The 22,791-nt window shown below is 37.4% G+C and overlaps 1 protein-coding gene across 1 annotated transcript; it reads right to left on the bottom strand.

Moving 5' to 3' along the window:
* On the bottom strand, positions 1-22,051 carry LOC103162075 (T-cell receptor gamma chain C region 5/10-13). The gene is made up of 7 exons (XM_035441719.1): positions 22,009-22,051; positions 21,611-21,906; positions 18,565-18,588; positions 14,980-15,019; positions 8,562-8,891; positions 3,053-3,106; positions 1-170 (listed from the first exon to the last, which is right to left on the bottom strand). The coding sequence occupies exons 1-7, from the start codon at positions 22,049-22,051 to the stop codon at positions 1-3; spliced, it is 957 nt and encodes a 318-aa protein (XP_035297610.1).
* Positions 22,052-22,791: the final 740 nt, after the last annotated feature.

Below are 22,791 nucleotides of genomic sequence, written 5' to 3'. Positions count from 1 at the left end.
TTATGATCTTTGACCATTACAAGGCACAGCTCTTCTAAACAGACAGAATGTAACGAAGGCCAAGTGGATGGCACTCTTGAAGAACAGGATGAGGTAGGTGTAGAATGCAGAGGTGTTTGTGACTTGAAGCTGCAGCACATCTAAGAGAATCTTACAGTTAGTTTCATCTGCTCTTTCGACAGAAAAGGACATAAGGTGAATTTTTTTTTTCCTGGTGGCCTACATTGAGTGACAACTCAACACCTACCATTCTTACCAGAACTATGAAGAGTACTCTTCTTGGAAGTCAGATTAATAACAACCCCTGATAAGTTCATTTATAATCTGTCACTACTGAAAAGAGCAATTGCACTTGGGGTAGATGGAACCATTTAAAGGTTCAGTGGGGGATAAATATAAACTTCTTCACTTTCAGTGTTTCTAAATGATAGCAAATAATATCTGTCATGTACAAAGCAAATTATAAATAATATTCTGACATCTTTGCCCATAAAACTCTCATCTTTTAAAATAAATTAATAGCTTTTGGTGGAAGAATTATTTTCATTTCCATTTGCAGGAGGCACAGAAAAATAGTTTGCCAAATATGTATTGAGTAAGTCACAGCCTAAGTCTTAATCCATAGAAGTGACTTTAAAAATTGTTACTTTCTTTTTACATTTCCAAGTATAACTATCATCCCAGACATTAAAATATAAACACAAACACAAAGCAGAGCATCTGAAGCATTGTAGGCAGAGCCTGCAGTGCTCTGTCAGGAGGCACCATCCATAGAAATCCAGTGGTGGCACAGCAGGTTGAAATGGGAGATTATAGAAGAGGGCACTTCAGAAAAGCCCGAAGGAACTTGTCAGTCCAGATTTCCCAAGACTCTCAACTGTCTTTCTCAAGGCTCTTATTAGTATATAATGGGTAATTAGAACCAAAATAAGAAATATGTGCTGTCATAAAAATTAAAACAACGATGGAATTGGAAAACCACTTCATGAGTCAAGGCCATGATTTTTTTCTGTATAAGAGATCTCAAGTAATGAAAATTTACACTCTGTCCTTGTTCAGGTCTATTGCTCATGTGGCACCTCAGATTCTGAGCTCATGGCATTGAGGATATGGAAGAACAGTCAGCCCTAGAACAAATATATGAGTCTCCCTTTGGTGCATATGTAGGAAAAAAGGACCAGAAACTAGTACTAAATATGATAATTGTTTACAAAATATGATAACCTTCCTGGACATTTGATGTCTAGGCACTCATTGCAGTAACTGTGGATTTAGGGTAATTATTCTCCATTGTCAAGTGAAGAAAATTTTGTTTACAGACTGGAAGTCATTCATGCATACATGTGTACACTTATCATTAAAATGACTGGACCACTAGTCTCATATGTGGCAGTGTGAAGCCTATGTTCTTCCCAATTCATACGATGTTGCACCATAGGTAACTCTACACTGTGACTTAGAGGGAAAATACAAAACTGAGTAAGTGATCAAATTGCCATCTTAGTTGGAATCCCCCAGATCTGGATGTGTGACATGTCAGAGAAATTAATATTAGCTCACTGACCACATCTGAAAAAAATGGAGGAAACTGTTACAGTGTATGAGAGGAGTAAAAAGAGAAGTATACAAGATATACACACAGAATCTAGATCAAGGGCCTTTTGTCTAAAAGGAATTCTGTAGGGGTCAGGAAATGTGATTAGTACCAAAAAGGAAAAAAATTAAACTACTAAAAAGTTACATGGGTCCTAATCAAAGTCATACTGTATGACTAGGAAGTAATAGGTCAAATTACACTATCACGCAGTCTATTCTGCAGTTCCAGGCTTTTCTTTAAATTAGAGAAATTCAAAGTTAAGATGATTGAGATCATGTTCTCTATAAGATATAAGGTGAGCAGATGCTAAGACACCCTTTGTTCCTTCCAAGCAAACATCCAGATCAGTAGCATTATTAATTAGAAGAAATGAGAACAAGTTCTAGTGAGTTACTGTGGCCGTTATTTGACATGCTCGTGTGTGTGTGTGTGTGTGTGTGTGTGTGTGTGTGTGTGTGTGAGAGAGAGAGAGAGAGAGAGAGAGAGAGAGAGAGAGAGGGAGAGAGAGAGAGAGAGAGGAGGGAGGGAGAAAGAGATCTCATCAAACAGAATTGATGATGAAAGCTCATGACTGTAGACTAATGATTCCTATACCAGGCAGTGAATTAAATGATCCACATTCATTGTATTTAATTCCACAGTAGGACTTAAATGAATTAAATTCTGAATTACTCCATGTGTGAAAAATCTTACATGATGTTACAATAACAGGGTCATTGTTTGGAAAATGAATCCATTGGTAAAAGTGCTTGTCTTGAAAGCTTAAGAATCTGAGTTTGATCCTCATAAAAAATGCAAAAATGCTAGGTTTGGGTACATTCTGGAAATCACTGCCCTGTACAGGCAAGGAAAGCCTCTAAGGTTTTCCTCTAGACTTAACAAGAATGTGAATACACACTAATGAACTTGCACATATATGCTATCTCTCTCTCTCTCTCTCTCTCACACACACACACACACAAACACACACACACACACACAGACACACACACACACACACAGACACACACACACACAGACACACACACACTTTAACAAAGACACTCTCATTTACCCCAGGCTAGTCTTGAACTTTTGATCCTTCTGCCTCTATCTGAAGGTCTAGGATTACAGGCATGCCATGTAACATTTACTTTGAAAATCTTAATTCTTAATTGTTCTTTGCAAATGACTTTTTTGTTTTACAATACAATGGCTGAGCATTCCAGTGCATTTCTTTCTAATAGTGGAAAGATAGGGGAAAAAACCAACTATTTTGTGAATAAAGATTGAGATGGAAATAGTTTTTAGTGACATGGAGAGAAGATTGATTTAAAATGCCATTCAGTCTCTTCTGCTTCATTTAGCAATTATTTTTGTTTTTAAACATTAATCCAAAGATATTCAGAAGATGAGGTGATAGAGGGAAGAAAACAGTTTCTCAAGAGGCAAAGGCAAATTTAAATTAAAACTTACCATTTTCACATCTCATAACACTTTCTCTGGGGTTGATATCAATAGCTGTGAAAGCTAAAAGAAATTAAAGTATAGTTAGTTATTGATGTTTATTATTTGAAAATGTGTGTGTGTGTGAATTAATATATATGAAGTGTTGATACAGAGTCCTGAGAAGCCATTTTTAAAAATATGAGGCTGGAAATTTCCAGAGTAATTGATGTTAATATGAAATTACATAGAAAACAGTTGTGATATGTTTTTGCACACAAAGATTTCAAAGTTTGTGGTATCATTGCTTATTTTTATCACATACTGTATTCCAGATTGCCTGCTTTTCTTCTGTATCTAAGCCTCCAAGCACAAAATTTGCAACAAAAATAAGGTCAATGGAAAAAAGTCCAAGCTGGCTGATTTTCAGACTTGTGCACATTAGGCTGATATGTCATGTTCCACCCACAATAAATGTGTCAAACCTTAGTGTCCACAACAGAATCATATGCCCTTGAGGGAACCTGACATGGACCAATTTCTGTCTAAGCAGAGGAAAGCAGCCACGGCTTTGTAAGTCACTCATTTCCCTAAATCTCCCACTTGTATGCTTGGTTGCTGGAGGGGAGATGCTTGTGGCAATGCACATTTGTATTAATAAGAGCTGCTGTCTGTCCTGTGATCGCTGCTACACCAAGGGGCTGACTAAATGCATCCTAAACATCATGATGCTTAATTCTCCTGTAACACTAAAGTGAGTTAAAGTCTGGATGTCCTAACTATAAATCAAAAAATAAATTTTAAAGAGCTTACATAGCTCATACAGTGAATGAGAGGGTCAATATTTAATGAATGGTGTGGATTTAATAGATAGGATATGTGGGAAATACTTTGTAAATATCATTAAACTTGTGGAGCATTTGTATTTTTGAATCAAAATAAAACATCTAGAATAGAATACTTGTTTCAGAAAATATTACATTTACATATCAATAAAGAAAACTATGCCTGACCACAAATTCACGAATTCTGGTAAATGATCAAAAGATTAAACTGAGAAACCATGGGGTAGGAGAAACAGCTAAGTTAAAATGGGAAAAAATAACTATGTACTCCAAATGTCTCAAAAATGTTTTCATTGAAATTATAGAATATCACCAAAGCATCAAAAGATACAGATTTCCAAACACAAGAGGTACTTAGAATCCCAAATACATGAGATCAGTGAAGACCTTTACATGGCACATTAAATCCAAGATACAAAAATTATAATAGAAAGAATCCATGAAAGGTTGCAGAAGAAAAATACCAAGTCACAGAGGCACAGATATCAGGATTTCAGAGCTTGCAGCAGAAACCCTCAAAGCAAGGAACTAGCCCAGTGATAAATTTCAGAGCTTAAAAAACTGCTGATGGTATGTGCGATTGTACCAAGGAAATAGCATCTGAAAAATCAGTGGAGAAGCAAAGACCCTTTAAGCAAAGCACAAAATGAAGCACTTTGTGGCCACCAAAGGCATCATTGTAGAAGGAGCTCAAAATCACACACACCAGCACCAAAGAGGAAAAAAGACAGCATCTACCAGAGAGCATGATGAACAAGAAATGTCATAAGGGAATTATATGAAGAAAGGAGAACCAGATACTGACAGCTCAGCCACACAGTAAGTTGCTAATAGAAATAGAAGAGGAAGAAAGGGAACACTTACTTCAAGCAGAAAAACAACCAGCACAAATAACAGGAATCAGCAAAGCCCCTTCAGTAATAATCTGAAACACAAATGGTCTTAGTCTCTGATGAAAATATGTCAACCATCTGAATTAAACAAAACAGCAACCAGGATCAAAAGGCTGTTTGTTGTTTGCAAGACACCTATAACTGGTGAAGATATGCACAGACTGGGACAGAAAGGATGCAAATCATTTGATAGGCAAGTAGGAGCCCCAAACAAGTAGATGTAGCTATGGTTGCAGTTGATAAGTGGACTTCAATCCAAAATTCATGGGGAGAGATTAAGAGGATCACAGCATCAAGTTGCTATAATAATTATATACACATTTGCTTCGAATGTTGAATGAAGCTGATATTAATGGAAATGAAAACTAGATAAGACCAAGTAAATTAATAGTGAGTTACTTACAATAGGCAGATCACCCAGACAATGCCAAATCAACAAACTTCAAATTTTAACTCTACTTCCAAAGGACTTAACAGACATCTAGAGAATATTGTATTTAACTCATTGAGAATACAATTTTTTTCTTAAAAGCTCATGGAACTTTATTTCAGATAACATTTTAGACCATAAAGCTAGTGTTAACAAATAATAAAAGAAATAATACCTTTTATATTATCAAACCTAGATAAAAGTACCAGGAGAAACTATAAAAAGTATGCAATGTATGAAGATTCAGCAGAATAATCTTGAATGATTACTGGGTCATTAAAGAAATCAGGAAAGAAATATAAAATACTTTTATATTTAACTGAAAATGAAAGTGAAATTTATTAGAAACTATGGGATATTGTGACCTTACTATATTCTAGGGAAAGACAAGAGAAACCCATGTAGTTTCTTTGTTGTTGTTGTTTTAAGTGTCTGGTTATCTGAATCAAACTTGGGGTGTGGTTTTTTTATCAGTGTTTATAAGCAATACTAGAATAACTTGATATAACACTTTCCCCAGTCACTAAATGTTGAATGAATGGTTGGGTGGATGGATGAATGGATGGATGGATGGATGGATGATGTTCTTCTTTACAGTCATTCAGAGCATCTCACTGAACTCTTTCATTTGTTAATTTGCTGTGTTAATATGATATCAAGGAAATGACTGGTTGCTTTAAGTGCCATTCAGCCCATTCTGCAAAATTCAGTCCTTCTGTTTTTTGTTTTGTTTTGTTTTGTTTTACTTAAGGGGAGGTGTATTTAAATGTTAAGATGATTAGGAGGAGGAAAATAAAATCTAAAACTTACGATTTTCTGTTGTCAAATAAGCTTCTGTGGGAGTAATGGTATTGGCAACTAAAGGAAATAAAAGCAAACATCAGTCAGCTATCTATGGCTATTACTTTATTATATATATAATATATATGTATTATATATATAATAAAATATACATTTGTGAATGTATACATAGACTTATTTGTACACATTTTCATATAAATATAATGTCAACAGAAATACAGCCATTAAAATGTGAGCCTTGCAATCCCAGAAGCATTAGTTGCACTGTATGTAATTCGGTGGATGACACTCATATGATGTTTGTACATGTGACCATGTTAAAGTTCACAAGGATTGCACCATTATCATAATCTCAATGTAATGCCCAAAACTTCCCTGCCAGAACCACTTTTCCTGTGTGTTCACAGGTCCTAGAAAAACTTCTGCTTCAAAAGAGACAATGTACAAATGCAAACTCAGTGGAAAAATAAACAGAATATTGATTGACATATCAGCATGCATATGCTTGACTTGACATGTCATACTGTGAAAAACATCAAGCCCATTCTATTCAGTGAGTTCCAGGCCAGGCAGGGCTACAGAGTAGGACCCTGTCTTAAAAAAAGAAAAAAGAAAAACCTGCTAAGGTCTCAATTCTTCTTACTATAATATCTGAAGGTCCCAGTGCAGTTATTTCTGGGGATAGGCAGATAGCCCAAGTTATATTTCTAGTATTCTGTGTGAAGCTTGTGATAAGATAGATACACCTATGAGTGTTTTAAAAGCAAAAATAATGTGCTTAATTATTTTAAATGGTGTTGGAGAACCATAAACCTGTTCTTTGAGCTTAGTCTTCTGCTAAATGTGTTCTCATAGGTATGGATTTCATTTCACTATGTGATTTTATTGAAAAACATGTTCTGTGTGCACTAAAATGGATTTGGGTGTGTGTTTGGTGAAAATGTAAATACAGTCATTTGGTTTCTGTCTTCCAGATCTGCCTTAATGGCTCTAAAGTCTACTTTTTAGTCCTTTCAGTGACTTTATTATCTAAAAGATAAATGAAAATCACTATCACCATGAATTGATTAAGGTACAAAAGAATAGGGTTACTAATAAGATAAGCTATGTGTTTCTAAACTCCCTCAGACAAAGGTAATTGCAGTTTTAGGGATCAGCTTCATGTCCTTTTATAATCATGGCATTAAGTTCTTTTATCAAGACAAACCGTACAAAACAAAGTGTCTTCCCAGAGGCAGCATTAGAAATTCTTTGTTGAATGCTCTTACTGGAAATGCCTTGATTGTTTTACTGCCATGAGACACATGTGGCAAACACTCTTTTTAACATTGTATATTTGTCTTGCCTCTATGTCTTTAAGGGGAAATTGAATATGGGGGCTCTCTTATAATAATTTGCTATGCTGTGGAAAACAACAACTTCCTTCATTTTCTCTTCATGAAAACCCTAGATAAAGGAGGGCAACTTTACAGACATCACTGGCCACCACTGAAACAAAGTATTCCAGAGGATGAAGATTTACTGAGGACATGGCATAGATGTCCCCATGTTTTGACATTTATGTATTTTTACACAGATCAAAAGTGTTTGTCAACCACATGGGAGAAAATAAAAGATTCTCTTTCTCTGTCATTCTGGGTCCTTAGGAATGTTTTCAAGACCAAGGATAAGAACACACCCACATGGAGAGCTAGCTACAGGCCCTCTCACTACCTGTCTTTGCCCACTCAGGCTTCTGCTGGCTGTAAGTTCCTAGAAGATGGCTCCTGAATAATGCATGATTCGAAATGACGAGGAAAAGAATACAAGCTCTTCATTGCAGCCATTGGGTCACTAGCTCATCTGAAACTATTCATCCACATCTCTCTCGTATCTGGCATACAGGTGACACAGAAATGTCTACCCAAGTGACTGCATTTACAAAAGCAAAAAAATCAACTCACCATGGAAAACAGAAATGTACATGTTAGCCTCATCCACACTTAAATTTTGAATGCTGTGTAACAGTGATGTGTAAAACAAAAATCAGAAAACCTCAAGGTTGCCATAAATCTTCAGTGGCCAAATAGTTCTATTTTGTTGTTATTGTTGTTGAATATAAATCTTTCATAGGAGTACTATCTTGTAAGCTAAAAACTTACTGTAGACAAAATTTAGTGCATTGAAGTTGAATTAGGCAATTTTGCTTAATTTACATCTTTGAACATTTCTGAAAGGTATCTATTGTTCTTGTGTCTGAATCAAGCACAGCCAGCAAAAGGGGAAATGGCACTGAATGGTTAGATGCTTTCAGGTATGTTGTTTCATTTAATCCTTGAAGCAATTTTAAAAATTAAGACACGGTCTTCATATTTTACATGGTATAACTGAAGCCACGTAAATTAAAAGCAAATATTTTGCTGTTTTTTCCCTGTAATATCCTCTGAGACAGAACGGCATGGTTCCGTGTTTACAATATATATAGTAAGATTTAAGAAATATTCATTTTTTATCAATACACATGATAACAATAGGATAATTTCCTTTTGCATATACTTTCTGGAGATACATTTACATTACCATATGTGTACCTTTATTGATAGGAGGAAACAGAATCTCTTTGTCAACTCCTCTCTGATTGTTTTCATGTTTAACAATACATCTGTACTCTGTATCCATTGAATCTTCAGTCACAGTCAGCCAACTTAACTTCATGTATGTGTCATTAGTCTTCATGGTATTTCCTTCTTTAGATGCCAGAATCTTATCGCCATCCTTTTCTTTCCAATATACACGTATAACATCAGGGAAGAATTTCTCAAGGAGACAAAGGTATGTCCCAGCCTTATGGAGATTTGTTTCAGCAATAGAAGGGTAAAAAATGGTAGGCTTGGGAGAAATGTCTGAATCAAAGCGTTTGTCTGTCGGGAAATAAAAATAACATAAAAAAGAATTATTAGGGAGACTCAGCTGTTAAATGGATTTGACACAATCTGGTACAGTGTGCTAGGAAGACAAGTTGTGACTAAGTTAGTGTCCACTGTAGATTTGTATCCACCTAGGTTGCAGAGATTTACTATTGTCCCCACTTTAGAGTTGCACAATTAATAGAGGGTTTTGCATGACTTCCAAAAGTCAGCTGTTGACTGGAGGGGCCTAATGAAATCTGTCTTTTGTTGGCCTACAGGCCAACATGGATTCTTTGTTACATCTCCTGTGTTTTCTCAGACTAGATCACAATTTCGGGATGGATGAAGGAGTCCTGGGAATGACTATATGATGTCTCTGAGAACTGGGATCTACACTTCCCACCCTTAGTCTCTTAGATTGTCTAACTAAGTCACTCTCCCATGCATTTGCAATTCAATTAGCCCACTCTCTACTTAACTGATTCTCAAATGTACTCCTTTTATATCATCTCACATATGAGATGTCACAAGTTGATTTGCCTGTTTTGATGGCCAATTCCTCCAAAGTACAGCAGCACACATTGCCTGTTTGTGGATCTCTGCCCAATTCTGCAGATCCTACTGTTTCTCTGTCATTCCAAAGCATGTCATTTCCACATCTAAACCATTCTAGGCTTTTGAACTGGACTGTTTTAAAGTTTTCCTTCCAAATGATTTACAGTGTCTATGATTGAGGTGGGGGAGGGGTAAAACAAATCCACAACCTCTTTTAACTGTACTTAATGTTTTTATGTTAATCTTACAGAGTTATACACTTACACATTTTGTTTGGATTTAGAAAAACTTTAATTTTTTGTTTCATTTAAAGTTGAAGAATTACTAAGATAAAATAGAAATGTGTTTCTCCAACTTAATACAAATTTATCTTATTTAAGAGATACTTGATCCATCTCTGACATCCAAGGTTAGAGGCTCTTTATCGTAATATTAGAGTGAATCAGTTTAGCTTCACTACCAGCAATAGAAACCAAAGTAAAACAAAAAACCAAAGTATTTGGAGAAGCAACTTGATGACAATCCTACAGAAACATAACAGGTCATTGCTATTATCATCATTGTCACTACTAGAGGAATTTGTTTGTACTTGCTCATTGGAATTATACATTTAGGGATCTCAAATCCATGGTGAATATGAGCAAAAAGAAGTCCTCTGTCCTGTCTTTGCATTCTGCTCTATTCTGACTTTGATGGAATTCCCAACATTGTGATCTCAGGGAAAAAGCCTTTCATACACCAGCTTCCATGGCATCATCTGTCTTAGCTTCATGTGAAAGGGAACCAAGAGAGCCCTGCCTGGCTACAACCTAGTATGTGTCAGTGCATGGAAACACTTCACTTCTGCTATCTAGAAGTCAACAGCGTGGCACATGGAAGCCCTCTCTTTTCTCATAAAGAGCAGCTGAAAACAGATTCCAGCCAGCTTGTCCCAAAAAGCAGCTTGAAACTGCTAACTTAGTCTCAATTCAGGCTTACTAGAAGAATAGCAGATGGCCAGGCTGCACAGCCATTGTAGGTCCCTAAGTGCCAATTACCATATCATATCCTATCTTCTGAGGGTTCCCAATTTGCATGGCTCTAACTGTCAAAGGTTCATAGCACTGACACAGTGGCGGTGTCATGGGTTCATTTAATAAGTCTCTCAGTGGATGGAGGACAGTGCCTGCTCTGCTTTGCTTTCCTTCTGAAGGTCCCGTGGACTGAAATCCTTTCATAAATTTATTTTGTATTTCAAAATAGGATTTGCTTCTTTTATCAAATAATAAAAGGTATGTGTTTCACTATATTTCCTGTTATCTTTCATCATAAAACTTTCATGTCTCTTGCTATGTAGCTACAACAACCTCTCCTTTTGGTTCTTCTGTTGTTTCTTAGCTGGGTGACTCCCTGTGGATATTGTTTCAGTTCTTCTTAAGTGGATTTTAGAAACAGGCATTGAAAACAATCAATCCACAGTTCCTGTGGTATAGCTGTTTCTCTTTCTACCTCATAGGGTGATTGTTTGAGGAGGATGGGGGCTATGTTTCACAGTCCTGGCTTTACGACTAGGAAGCTGCTGGCTGCATTTAAGCAGATCTAAAATGAGAGAACATAGACTGAGGCTTTCTTTACCAAATTGTTGCTTGTAATGCAGGGGTAACTGTGAATGTAGTCTTTGTGCATCCTTCATGTGAAAAGGTGCTCTTCTGTCTTTCTGAACCAAAGCACAATTTAGACAATATATCAGATTTATATGGACTCAGTTAATGCTAACTTTGGAGTGGAATTCATAAAAGGAACTCATAAAACTCGAAAGCTTTTGTACAGAAAAGGAAATAATCAATTAAGAGATGAAGAAACCCACAGAGTGGGAGAGAATCTTTGCCAGCTATACATCTGACAGAGGAATAATATACAAAATATATAAATAACTTCCCCCAAATCAGTCAGGGGCTGCAGAGATCACTCAGCAACTAAGAGCACTTGATGTTGGCAGGGACACTTTAAGTGGGGAATGAGAAGGGGGAAGGGAGGATAGATAACACTAACAAGGCTTGAAAAGCCATAGGGAATGATATTTACTAAAGATCTCTCTCTCTCTCTCTCTCTCTCTCACACACACACACACACACAGAGAGAGAGAGAGAGAGAGAGAGAGAGAGAGAGAGAGAGAGAGAGAGAGAGACAGAGAGACAGAGACAGAGACAGAGACAGACAGACAGACAGACAGACAGACAGACAGACTCTGACTTAGGGTACCAGGGCCATGGGAAAATTCATTTTTGTTTTTGATCAGAGTCCAAGAGACCCTCAAAATTTATAGGTTGTTGATATTGCCCTTGGTTGCCTCTAAGAATTTGCAAATAAGACCCTATTGCTGAATAGACCACACTTTAGACTTGGACTTGGAGGGATTGAAGTGGATTTGACCTGGAAGCCTCCTTCCTGAGGATTATCTCTCATAGTACCAGAGGGAGGTATGCAAGCTGCTGGTATCAATAGATATCTTAACTTTGTTTCAATTTAAGTTAAGAAATGTGCTAGTTTAACTCAAGTTATAAGTGCTAGTTTGACTCAAGTATCTGTTATCTAAGTTTATTCAAATTAGAGTGGAAAACTGGTTTTTCTATATTTAGCTACTGGGAAATAAAGGGCACCTCAGCTTTACCATCTACAAGATGCATGTTAAATTGAAATCACTTTTGAAATCAGGGAGTATTTGTCTTAGAAAGAAAAAGCATGATGCAAATCCTAACAGGTCTGATGTGAGATCTGTGGTCAGTATGGCCCATGCATTTGCATTAGTCAGTTCATATGCAGAGGTTAATATTTAATTATCTACCAGTCTCAGGGAAGGAGTTAGATGATTTCTCTATTAATTTCAAATAATTCTTAAAATACCCACTAAAGAGGGATGCCACTATCTTCATGGTACAGGCCAACTATGGGATGCCTTGCTCAGCTTTAATGCATGGGAGAGGGGTCTGGCGCTGTCCCAACCTATTGTGCCAGACTATGTTGACTCCTCATGGGAGCCCTTACCCATGAAAAGAAGTGGACTGAGGGTGGGCTGATGGCAGAGGCGTGGGGGGTAGGAGGAGGTGAGGAAAGAGGTATCTCCTATGATCAATAGGAACCTTAAAAACTATAAGAAGATATCTGTTTGCTTAAACAGATGTGGGAGGGAGAACTCTGGTTAGAATGTAAAATGAAATTAAAAAATAAAAAATACAAAAAAATAAAATATGAATAATTTTAAGAACAACAGTTGGGTAGACTCTTCATGACATAGTACCATGCAAAACCAGTCAGATCCAGTATCATGAATCTACTCTACCCTGATTTTGCAAATATAATTAAAGTATACCAGATAAATGACTGAATGGAAATTTTATAGAATAATGACCATGAATGACAGTAGCAGGTAGTTTTCCTTATTTGTGTATCCTAATTCTCCTATGATCAATAGGAACCTTAAAAACTATAACAAGAAATCTGTTCCCTTAAACAGTTTTCATGTATAAATCAGCTCTTAGCCTAGCATGTAGACTTTTTAAATATTTCTTCACTTTGATGAATCAGCAATAGTATCCATGAATTTGAACATTCAGCAAATAGATATTAAATAATACTCTTAGGCATTTGGTGATTCAGATGAATGGAATGTTTGACATCTACATGGGTTATAACGTGATTTCTTACTAGGATCCAATTCCAACCAATAAAAGGCTTGAGTTACCTAACAGTAAATTCATACTTTTCTCTGGGGCCAAGCCTCTGGCATGCTAGGCAAAAATTCTACCACTGAGCTGCTATTCCCAGTCCCAGGGTTTGAATTATTAATGATGACCTCACAAGCTAGTCCTTGATTGGAAAATATCCTTTTGACTGAAAGATTCCTTGACAATTTCCAGACCACTGAATTTGAATTCTGCACTGTACATCAGAACATACTAACCTGTGCTTATGTCTATAGTTGTCTCATCCTGAGAGTCCAGGCAGCTGTGAGTTATGGAACTGAGGAATGCATTTAATAAAACTTACCTCTTTTAACATTTTTGATTATTTCCAGAAAATTTGATGCCAAAACAGAAGTAAAAGTGAGTCATGTCATACTGTCTGGTCACATTATAGAAATAACCCAAGAACCAATCCATAATCATTTAATGAACACATATTCAGATGATCTCCACCATTTTTTATGGGAAGAAGGAAGTTTGGCTCCACAACAGAAGCATTTCATTCACATGGTGTTTCATGTAATCATGCAAATTGTGAATGTTTATAATCAGTTAGCAATGAAAGTGTCCGTGGAAAAGGCCAAGCTGCAGAGCAGGAAATATTCTGAACTTAAATCATGACAATGCTTGTGATGTTGGAGTACATATTTGCCACCGTTGTCTGTTCTGTAATGGGAGAGATCAAGTGCCTCAGCCCCTTTGTTTCCTCTGTGACAGGAGATAAATGTCTGTATACTGATGTGGAATAATGACTGAAGGCACACACGCTCCTTAACATAATGTCTAGCTTTCAAAATGTTTTCTCATGTTGATTTTTCTCTTTAATGCAATGATGTGTAGCCACATCCTCTATTTTTTCCTTGCTCCACATTTCAAGTATCATTGATCCAAAATGCTTAGACCCACAAGTGTTTCAGATCTTATATGGTTTGGGATTTAAAAGGTTCATCCTAAACTTGGATTTTAAAAGCAATAGCTATTACACAAATTAAGAGTGGAAAGGATACCAGGAACCCAGGGCTTCCTGACTTTCTGGAAGCCACAGTCCAAGGCCTTGTGAGGCCTATCACAGTATCTATCCTTGAGGAGGGAAACTTTCAAAGCAGAGTTTATTTCATGGCTACCCTTTTTATCTCTAACAATTTGAGCAAAACTTGTTTAGGAGCTGAGAGAGAAGATGAACCAATGCAGATGCAGAGCCATGGAGACTCTTTGCATGGATCTGGGACTCAAATGCCCCTTGGAACATATACATTCCATTAATTGGGCCATCTTTAGGCAGCCTGCAAGTGTCTTGCTGCATTAGATTCTGTCTGTTCTCAAATTACCCTAAGGTTTCAGGCAAATGAGAGGGATGTGTTGACGTCCTTAGGATTTTCTGTGAGAATTAATGTTTTCAGGGTACTTAGGTATATAATCATAAGCAGAAATAAAGATCTTTTAGTTTTCTGAAGAAAGGAACATATTGTAATTTCCCAAATATGTAGAAGAGAAATTAGTAAAATCCCACTTTGAGGAGTCCTCCTTAAAAGGCCTTCTATAGAAAAGTAACTTGATGCAATATTGGTGATATTAGTAATATTGGTGAATAGCATAAGCACAGTCTTCATAGAATTCTAACTTCTACTCCTGCATGTGCATTTTAAATGCAGGATTTCAGTTTGCCGACTGACAAGAAAGGAAGAAATTGCTTACAAGTAGCTTTATTTCTATGTCCAATAACTGGTAACTGAAGTTGTTGATGACAATTTTTTTCAAAAAATAAGAAAAAAAAATCTCACTGGTTACCCACTACTAAGATAACAATGCAGCAACTTCCTTACCTGAGGGAATTACTGTGAGCTTTGTCCCTTTTGAAAATATCTTGGTCCATGAAGCTGTATGTCACACTGCTCAGATCTTCTACAAAAAGTGAACCTTTTCTTGGCCTTCAGTACGATGAGACATTTAGGAACCCTTAGAAAGTTGACCTGCATTCCTTCAGAAAGTTTTATGCTATCCAATAGTTTGTGAGTTTCCTTGTAAACTGACTTGACTAACAGTTCTCTTTTCTGAGGTAGCAGTTCTTGGAAAGTATCAACAGACAATGGGAAGGATAAAAGCAGAAAGAGGGCTGAGCCATGCCAGATGTTTAATCTTGTTGAAACTGCTAAGATAATTTATCAAATATGTCTCTACTCTCAGAATTACCAAGGCCACACCTTCAGTAATTTGGGGGTTTCTTAAGGGAGAAAGCTCTCTAGCAATGGCAACAGAAATGTAGGAACCAAGGAAAGCTTAAGGACGGTGAGCCAAGCCCTCATGTTCTAAGAAACCACATGACCTCTTGCCTACATGATTTATTATCGGGGTGATGGCAACTAGGAAATGGTCTTTTTATGACTTCCTATTCTCCCTCATAGAGTAAAATAAAATTATGCAAATCTATCTCCCATGGAACTATAAATCCCTTATTTATACTAAAAAGTGGAAACTAAAATTCAGTGCTCTGAAATTCTGAAAAAAAAATGGATCTGTGATCTCCCAACACTCACCTCAGGAGGAGAGGAATGGCTAGCAATGCCCTGGAGCACAAGTGGAGCCAGGGCTGGCTGGCCACCATGTCCTTCCCAGACCCAACAGTTCAGGCTTAAGTTACATAAACAGACATATACACTGACCCTGAAGATGAAGGACTGTAGGTGATCAGAACAATTGTCCATCAACAGCCCTCTCACAGCCACCAACCCAGACAAGAAGACAAGACTGTAGAAGAAAATTATGTCCTGAACATGGTTTTAAATGTAAATGTTTAAAAATTTAGTTTCACGTGTGCATTTTGCCTGCATATATGTTATGTATATCATGTGCATGCTCAGTGCCAGCAGAAGCCAGAACAGGGCACTGATCCTCTGGATCTGTAGTTACAGACAGTTATGAGCCCTGGTATGGGTGCTGGGAGCCAAACCAAGATCTCTGCTGGAACAGAAAGCACTCTTGCTGCTAAGCTGCCAGTCCAGCCCCCAACTGGCATTTCAACCCAAATAATAGTTTGTGCATTGAGTTCACATCAGTCCATCTTTCAGAAATATTGATGTCTTTTAATGACTTCTAGTCCCTAATTAATTGGAGACTTCTATGAGAAAAACTGTGTGTGTGTGTGTGTGTGTGTGTGTGTGTGTGTGTGTGTGTGTGTGTGTGTGTGTAAGAGAGAGAAAACCCATAAACTTTCACATATTTAGATTTCGTAGGTGGCATCACAAACCAATAGCAATTCTTCATTCAGACCTTCCGGGGGATTCTGAATTATGCCAAGTTGAATAGTAAAGCTAATCAAAGTAGTTTCAAAAAGAAACTTGGTTCAGCACTGATCATAAGAGAGGTAAGAGGAGGCACTGAGAATTAAATACAAGTGTAGCCACATTTGTAGGTCACTAGCTCTAGACCCTCTTTGGCTCCAGTGACAGCTTTGAGCTAAATGAGTCCCAAGGACCTACCCAATCCCAACACCTGAGAACCTATGAGTGTGAGCACTGGAGGTCCTCTGTGGTTGAGCGACTGAGTGCAGCTGAGAAGCAGGGATAGGAAGGTTTTCTTACAGGTTTCTTCAGATGATGAGACACCTTGAGATTCCAGCAGGCACAGTAGTATGTGACTTCATCTGCTGTGATAACATTGCTGATTATCAGGTAAAAGACACCATCATTCTTCTCAACTGTTTCCAAGAGAGAGTTGGGTTTGTCTGATTTATAAGTCCTGGCTGAGCCATAAAAGATCCATTTCAGGGGCTCTCCTTCTTTCAGTTGGTACCAGATCACAATGGTGTTCAGGATGTAGGACCCAGATAGCTTGTAACTTATGTGCGCCATCTTGTTTGGTCTTTAGGCAACAGACAGCTGATCCTCAGATATTCTCAGTTTGGAATCTCTAACTGAAAAGTGAGTTTTATTCCCAGTTGGCTCCAAATACAAAAATAATGAAAGGGAAGAAGGCAGCAAAATCAACTTACAAACTCAAGCAAAAGTCAGAAGGAAAAACTCAGGGGTTGGCATTTCCAATGATAGTTGCAATAGACACCAGAGACAGTGAATAGGGCCTTATCTATGGTGAATTAAGGTGGAACCCTAGTTCTGGAGAATGGGCAGGGTCATTTTATTATGCTCCTATTGCAAAGGAGCTATTAGATACCAGAAGACCTCATTGTTATACTTATGTTTTGATAACAGAGTCACTTTTCCCTTGTTAGTGGCAACTGCCCCTCACCTCTTGTCCATTGGATGTTTCAAAGACAACTCTCTTTGATATCATTTTAAGAAACTGATGTTTGTATTTTCCATTTTATTTTAAGAGGTTTTTAACAGTATATTATTATAATAATCATATAAGAAGATTTACATTATTATTCACAGTACAGAATGAAATGAGAAAATGAATTTCAGAGCCTTGTGAATAGTAAACACTCTTCATAGATCCAACATTTCCCAGAGTCTTAAGCTTGATTTCAGTTATTCCAGTAATCATATCACTATAGATTACATACACACTGCTTTGAATGAACACCTTCTGTTTTTATCCTGTTCATAATTATTCATTTTTTAGCTAAAACCTACACAGTAGCAGAAGGGAAATTTTCTATTCATCAAGGTGTGCTGAAGAATTGATACTAACTCAGTTTAAGAACTGATTTCTCTCATTTATAAAGATATTTTGTGCTTAAATTTGGAGAAGTGATAGAGCTAGAGAGGAGGAAAGGAATGAAGATAGAAGAGAGGTAGGGATGGAGAGAGAGGTAGAAGAGAGATGTTGGAGGCAATTGAGATAACACTGAAATAGATGTTATAGGTAAATGGTAGATGGTAGACAGACAACAGAAAGCAGACAGACAAATTATACATAATAGATAGATAGATTCTGGATAGTATATAGATGATTGACAGATAAAAGATTGATGATCGGTAGATAATAGATGACAGATAAATATGTAGATGACTAGGTAGATAGCTAAATGGTGATTAAGAGATAGATAGAAATTAGATAGTCCCTGAGGTCTACATTTGAAATTTCTCATGGGCAACAGTTTTCTACCAACACTGATGCTCACAGTACACTTCACCTGGAATATTTGTTGATAGGCTGCAGGGAGAATTTGCATCTATCTCAACTTTAGACTTCTGACCACCCAGACAAAGAAACTTGCTTCAGACTTTGTTTTGCTGTTAAGTGTTGCCATTAAATGGCCAAGTTAAAGATGACATAACATGTCCTTGTACTGTTTTAATGTGCATTAAAAATAAATCTGTATATTTTAGCAAGAGCCATATGAATTAGTTTTCTAAATACTTACATGCACTAATATGTGCTAATAATCTGGAACATCAGTTCAATGCTTCAATTATTGAATGATGTATTAGTATAGGCATTACAAAAACTTTATGTATATTATTTGAAGAAACCTTTTAATAGTTCATTAAATTTAACATTATGTTCTCAATTGCAAATTATGGAAATTAATCAAAGATATGTAATTTAACCAAAGCCATACAGACCACTTCAGGGAATATGTATGTAACACAGATTCATTTAGTAAGCATTGGGAAATAGGGAAAGATAAAAATGAATTGAACATACCTTAGCCAACTCTCGCTACATCATCATCATGTACAGAATCCTCCAGAATACCTGCCCAATTTTTAGGTAGGAGACCACACCACCCACCTCTGGTATCCTAAACCCCACCACCATAGGGCACTTCTTGCTCCCTAAGTCCTAAAGACAACACCCCTGACAACCATGGAACCCCATTACTTTCATGCCAACTCAAGAAGAACATCATCTGGTAAGGTCAGAGTTCGTATGCCTCCCAACTCTTCTGGGGTCAGTATAGCTTCCTCACTCATAAATCATAATGGAATACCTCCATTCCTGATCATCTGCATCATCTAGCTGATATAAAACCAACTAAGTCAAGGGACAGCAAGTATGGATACAAACACTCGGTGAAGATAGTCCAGAAAAGCACACCAAAAACTTAACCAGCAAATTATCTCCAGGTGTGCAAGTCCAGTCTTAAAACATAAACTACAAGAAATGGCAGGAATGCACCTCCTCCAAAATTACCAAACATGAAAAGCCAAGGCTGTGTCTCCTCAAAGTTCCAAACATGCAGTCCCTAGTGAGAGCAATTTAGGCAAAACTCCCGGAAAATGATTTTAAAATTATGTTCTGAGAATTCAAAAAGAACATGAATTAGCTCTCAAATAGACTCAAAGACTATAAGAGTAAACTCCTGAACTGGTCTTGGAGGTGAATGCCTTTAATCCCAGCACTCTGGAGGCAGAGGAAGGTGGATTTTTGTGAGTTCAAGGCCAGACTGGTCTACAAAGAAAGTTCCAGGACAGCCAGAGTTACATCGAGAATTTTTTTTTTTAAAAGAGTAAACTCCTGGATGAATTTTAAGAGAATACAAACAAATAACTGAATGAAATAATGAAGACAATTCTGAATCTGAAAATAAAATTGAACAAAGTGAGAGAGATAGGGAAGAAAATTCACGCAGAAATAATGCTGGAACTGGAAAATTCAGTAAGTCAAATAAAAAGCTAAATGGAAAGTCTCATCAATAGCATGATCTTGTAGAGAACAGAATATCAGGGCTTGAAGGCAAGCTAGAGAAACTGAATTATTAAGTCAAAGAAAATAATAAATCTTATGAATGCAACATGTAAGGCCTTTGGGACTTGGAGAAAAGAACAAGTCTAAACATAATATGTGTAGGAGATGGAGGAGAATTCCAGGCCAACAATGCAGAAATGTCTTAAAATCATAGAAGAAAATTTACCATAATTATGGAAAGTCCCACATTATAAGTACATCTATTATTAACACTAATTACAGCAGTAGCATCAAAACTCTTCTGCTTTGCACTCTCCTGCCCTGCCCATCCTGCTCTCAACTAGTGCCTCACTATGTTGCTTCCCTCAATGCCAGGCTCTTCTTGCCTTGGCCTCCCAAATGCTGTGTTTAGAACAGCACCTACCAACTATACTTTCCAAAATCCGATTTTTCCCCAATAATTCTTGGAATTATCTTTGCAAAACATAGATCTCACTTCAGTGGGAACAAGAGACAAATGATTTCAGAAAGAGATATAAATGACCATTACCCAGGAACATGGATTGAGATGATCATAAATGCTATGTTCCAACATGTAACAGTTTAATGAAGTTTTGTGGTAATAGAGCAAAAGAAGGTCATAAACCAAGGCACTTTTCAAGTACTTTGGTGAAAATATTAAGTAGGTCGGTTATAGCAAAGTGGGAACATCTCTACCATAGGCAGCAGATAATATCTCAACATGCCAATTCTTCACCACCATGGAGGTTCTAGGCAGATGGTTTTCCTCTTAGAACTTTAGTCCTTGGAACTTTAGTCGAGATAAAGTAGATTTTAAGGACATGGGAGAGGAATTTTTTATTTTTATACTTTTAGCATTTGTCATACTGTTCCTTGGATATACTCAATCATCCCACCACTAAACTCAGAATAAACATTAATTTCAACCATTGTTTCTTATATTGTTGCTTTCTGAGTTGCAGGGAGATTTCTTACTTTTTGTTAATTTATTGTCTGAGAAATTCATACATATATCTAACACATTGTGTTCACACTAACCACCCCATTCTCTTATCCAGATTATCCAAAATCCCCCTTTTCTAACCAGCCCACTGACTATAGCATTCCATTTGTTTCTTTTTTTTATTTTGCTCTGTGACCTACTGTATTTCTTGATGTTCTTGCTCTTTCTTTTCATTATTTTCTTAGCAGATCACTGAAGTACAGGATCAGAGCTTGCTTTGACCAAGCTATGAGTCCAAAGGTGTAGACCAAGCTTTGTCACACACATTGAACCACTTCCCAAGAATCGTACTTTGGTCTCTAATATCTCTCAATGAGCTGATTATGTACTTACAGGTGTAGTGGCCACTAGTTTTCTTCACTCTGAACTATAGATTGTAGCTAAGGATAGATCTCTCTATCTCTGAACATCTCCAGTGCTTGTGAAGGAACTAGGATCTGCAGCAGGAAATATCCCTGTGGGATGAATGTCTCTGCTTATATTTAGCACTCTCCTGACTTAATTCTAAGCCATTTATTTCCTGCAAACCTTTGTGCAATGAATTAACAAAAGACCAGATCATGCTGCAAGCTCTCCATCCTGTATTTGAATAGCTTTCAGATACCCTGAGTAGGAAATAGTGTGGGGCCATCCTGCCTTCAGACTATAGTCCATAGGACCTCACTGATGAAATAGAACCCAAGATGTTGCCTGGCAGCACAAAAGCACTGTGAGGAAAAGCTCGGGTGGCCCCTCAGCTAAACAGCTGTGCTGGCTGGGAAGGATGTGGTTTGGCACAGATGGGAGATGATTCTTATGCAGGCTGTTGTAGAGGCTCTAACGTTGTGCTAACTCCAGACAGCACAGTAGTAGATGGCTTCATCTCCTTTCTTCAAGAAATTTACTTTCAAAGTTGAAGTAGAAGTTTGAACATCTTTAGTTGCTTCAATTTTCTTAATTTTTCCTTCTAAGGTGCGTTCATTATAGTTCGTCCTGACAAACATTAGATACTCAAACTGTTGATTTCTTTTATGCCGGTACCAATGTATATCTACTTTTCCAAAGTCTTGAAGAGAAACTTTACAGGATATTTGGGCACTCTCATCCATTGCTCTGGTGACTGATAATTCAGTTTGCTCCAACTGCCCAAGCCCAACTGCAAGCAAACAGAAAATCTTATTAGCAAACAAAACAGCATTTGAAGAATTGGACATGAGGATGAGTTCATTGCCTCTTACACATGGAGATGTCTACTTACAAACCCAGAGGCAGGAGAAGGTGAATCCACTCAGGAGCAACATCCCAACTGTCAGGCTGCTTCACAAGGAGGCAGGAAGTAGTCTGTGAGCTAGAGTCTCAGGTCACAAGCAGGAGGGTGGGGCTGTCCTAGTGTCTCAGAGAACTGTAGGGCCAGTGGATCTCCCCTGGGTGGGTCATGATCTGCTCCATTTCTGAGCAGTTGCAGGGTTTCCTGTCCCACGGCAGCAGGTCAGATGTATCCGTGGGTAAAAGGTCTAAGATACATCCTTTGTCTTCATCTGGTACAGTGTAGGAAGAGTCACCAGTCAGTCCTTCACTCTACTGTAGTTGCGTTGACTGGAGACCAGAAAGAGACATTTTCTATATTCTGCATATGTATTTGTGATTTGCTATTGATTAAAGACCCAGATACAAAGGCTGACCATGATGTTCTGAACAGGGGGAAAACAAAACAAAACAAGAACACTTCAAATTCTATATTTGGCAGATACTCTGTGCACAAGCATATAGATATTTTGTGGTTTTTCTATCAACTCCAAAGTCACACAGTAGATTGTGACTTGGGTGATTAAATTTCATTTCTTTTTTAAAATTTTATTAAAAATATTTTTCATTTTACATTTCCTCCTCCCTCCCCTTCTCTCACTCCCTATCACCCCCCATCCCATCTACCCATCCACTCCTAATAGGGGATAAGGCCTTCCTTGGGGAGTCAACAAAGTCTGGCACTTCATTTCTAATATAGGAACTTTGAAGAAAAAAAACTGGATTAAAATTGTCA

The sequence above is a fragment of the Cricetulus griseus genome, chromosome 3 (genome assembly GCF_003668045.3).
Source record: "Cricetulus griseus strain 17A/GY chromosome 3, alternate assembly CriGri-PICRH-1.0, whole genome shotgun sequence".
Classification (NCBI taxonomy): domain Eukaryota; kingdom Metazoa; phylum Chordata; class Mammalia; order Rodentia; family Cricetidae; genus Cricetulus; species Cricetulus griseus.
This window is presented reverse-complemented; position numbering and strand designations above follow the sequence as displayed.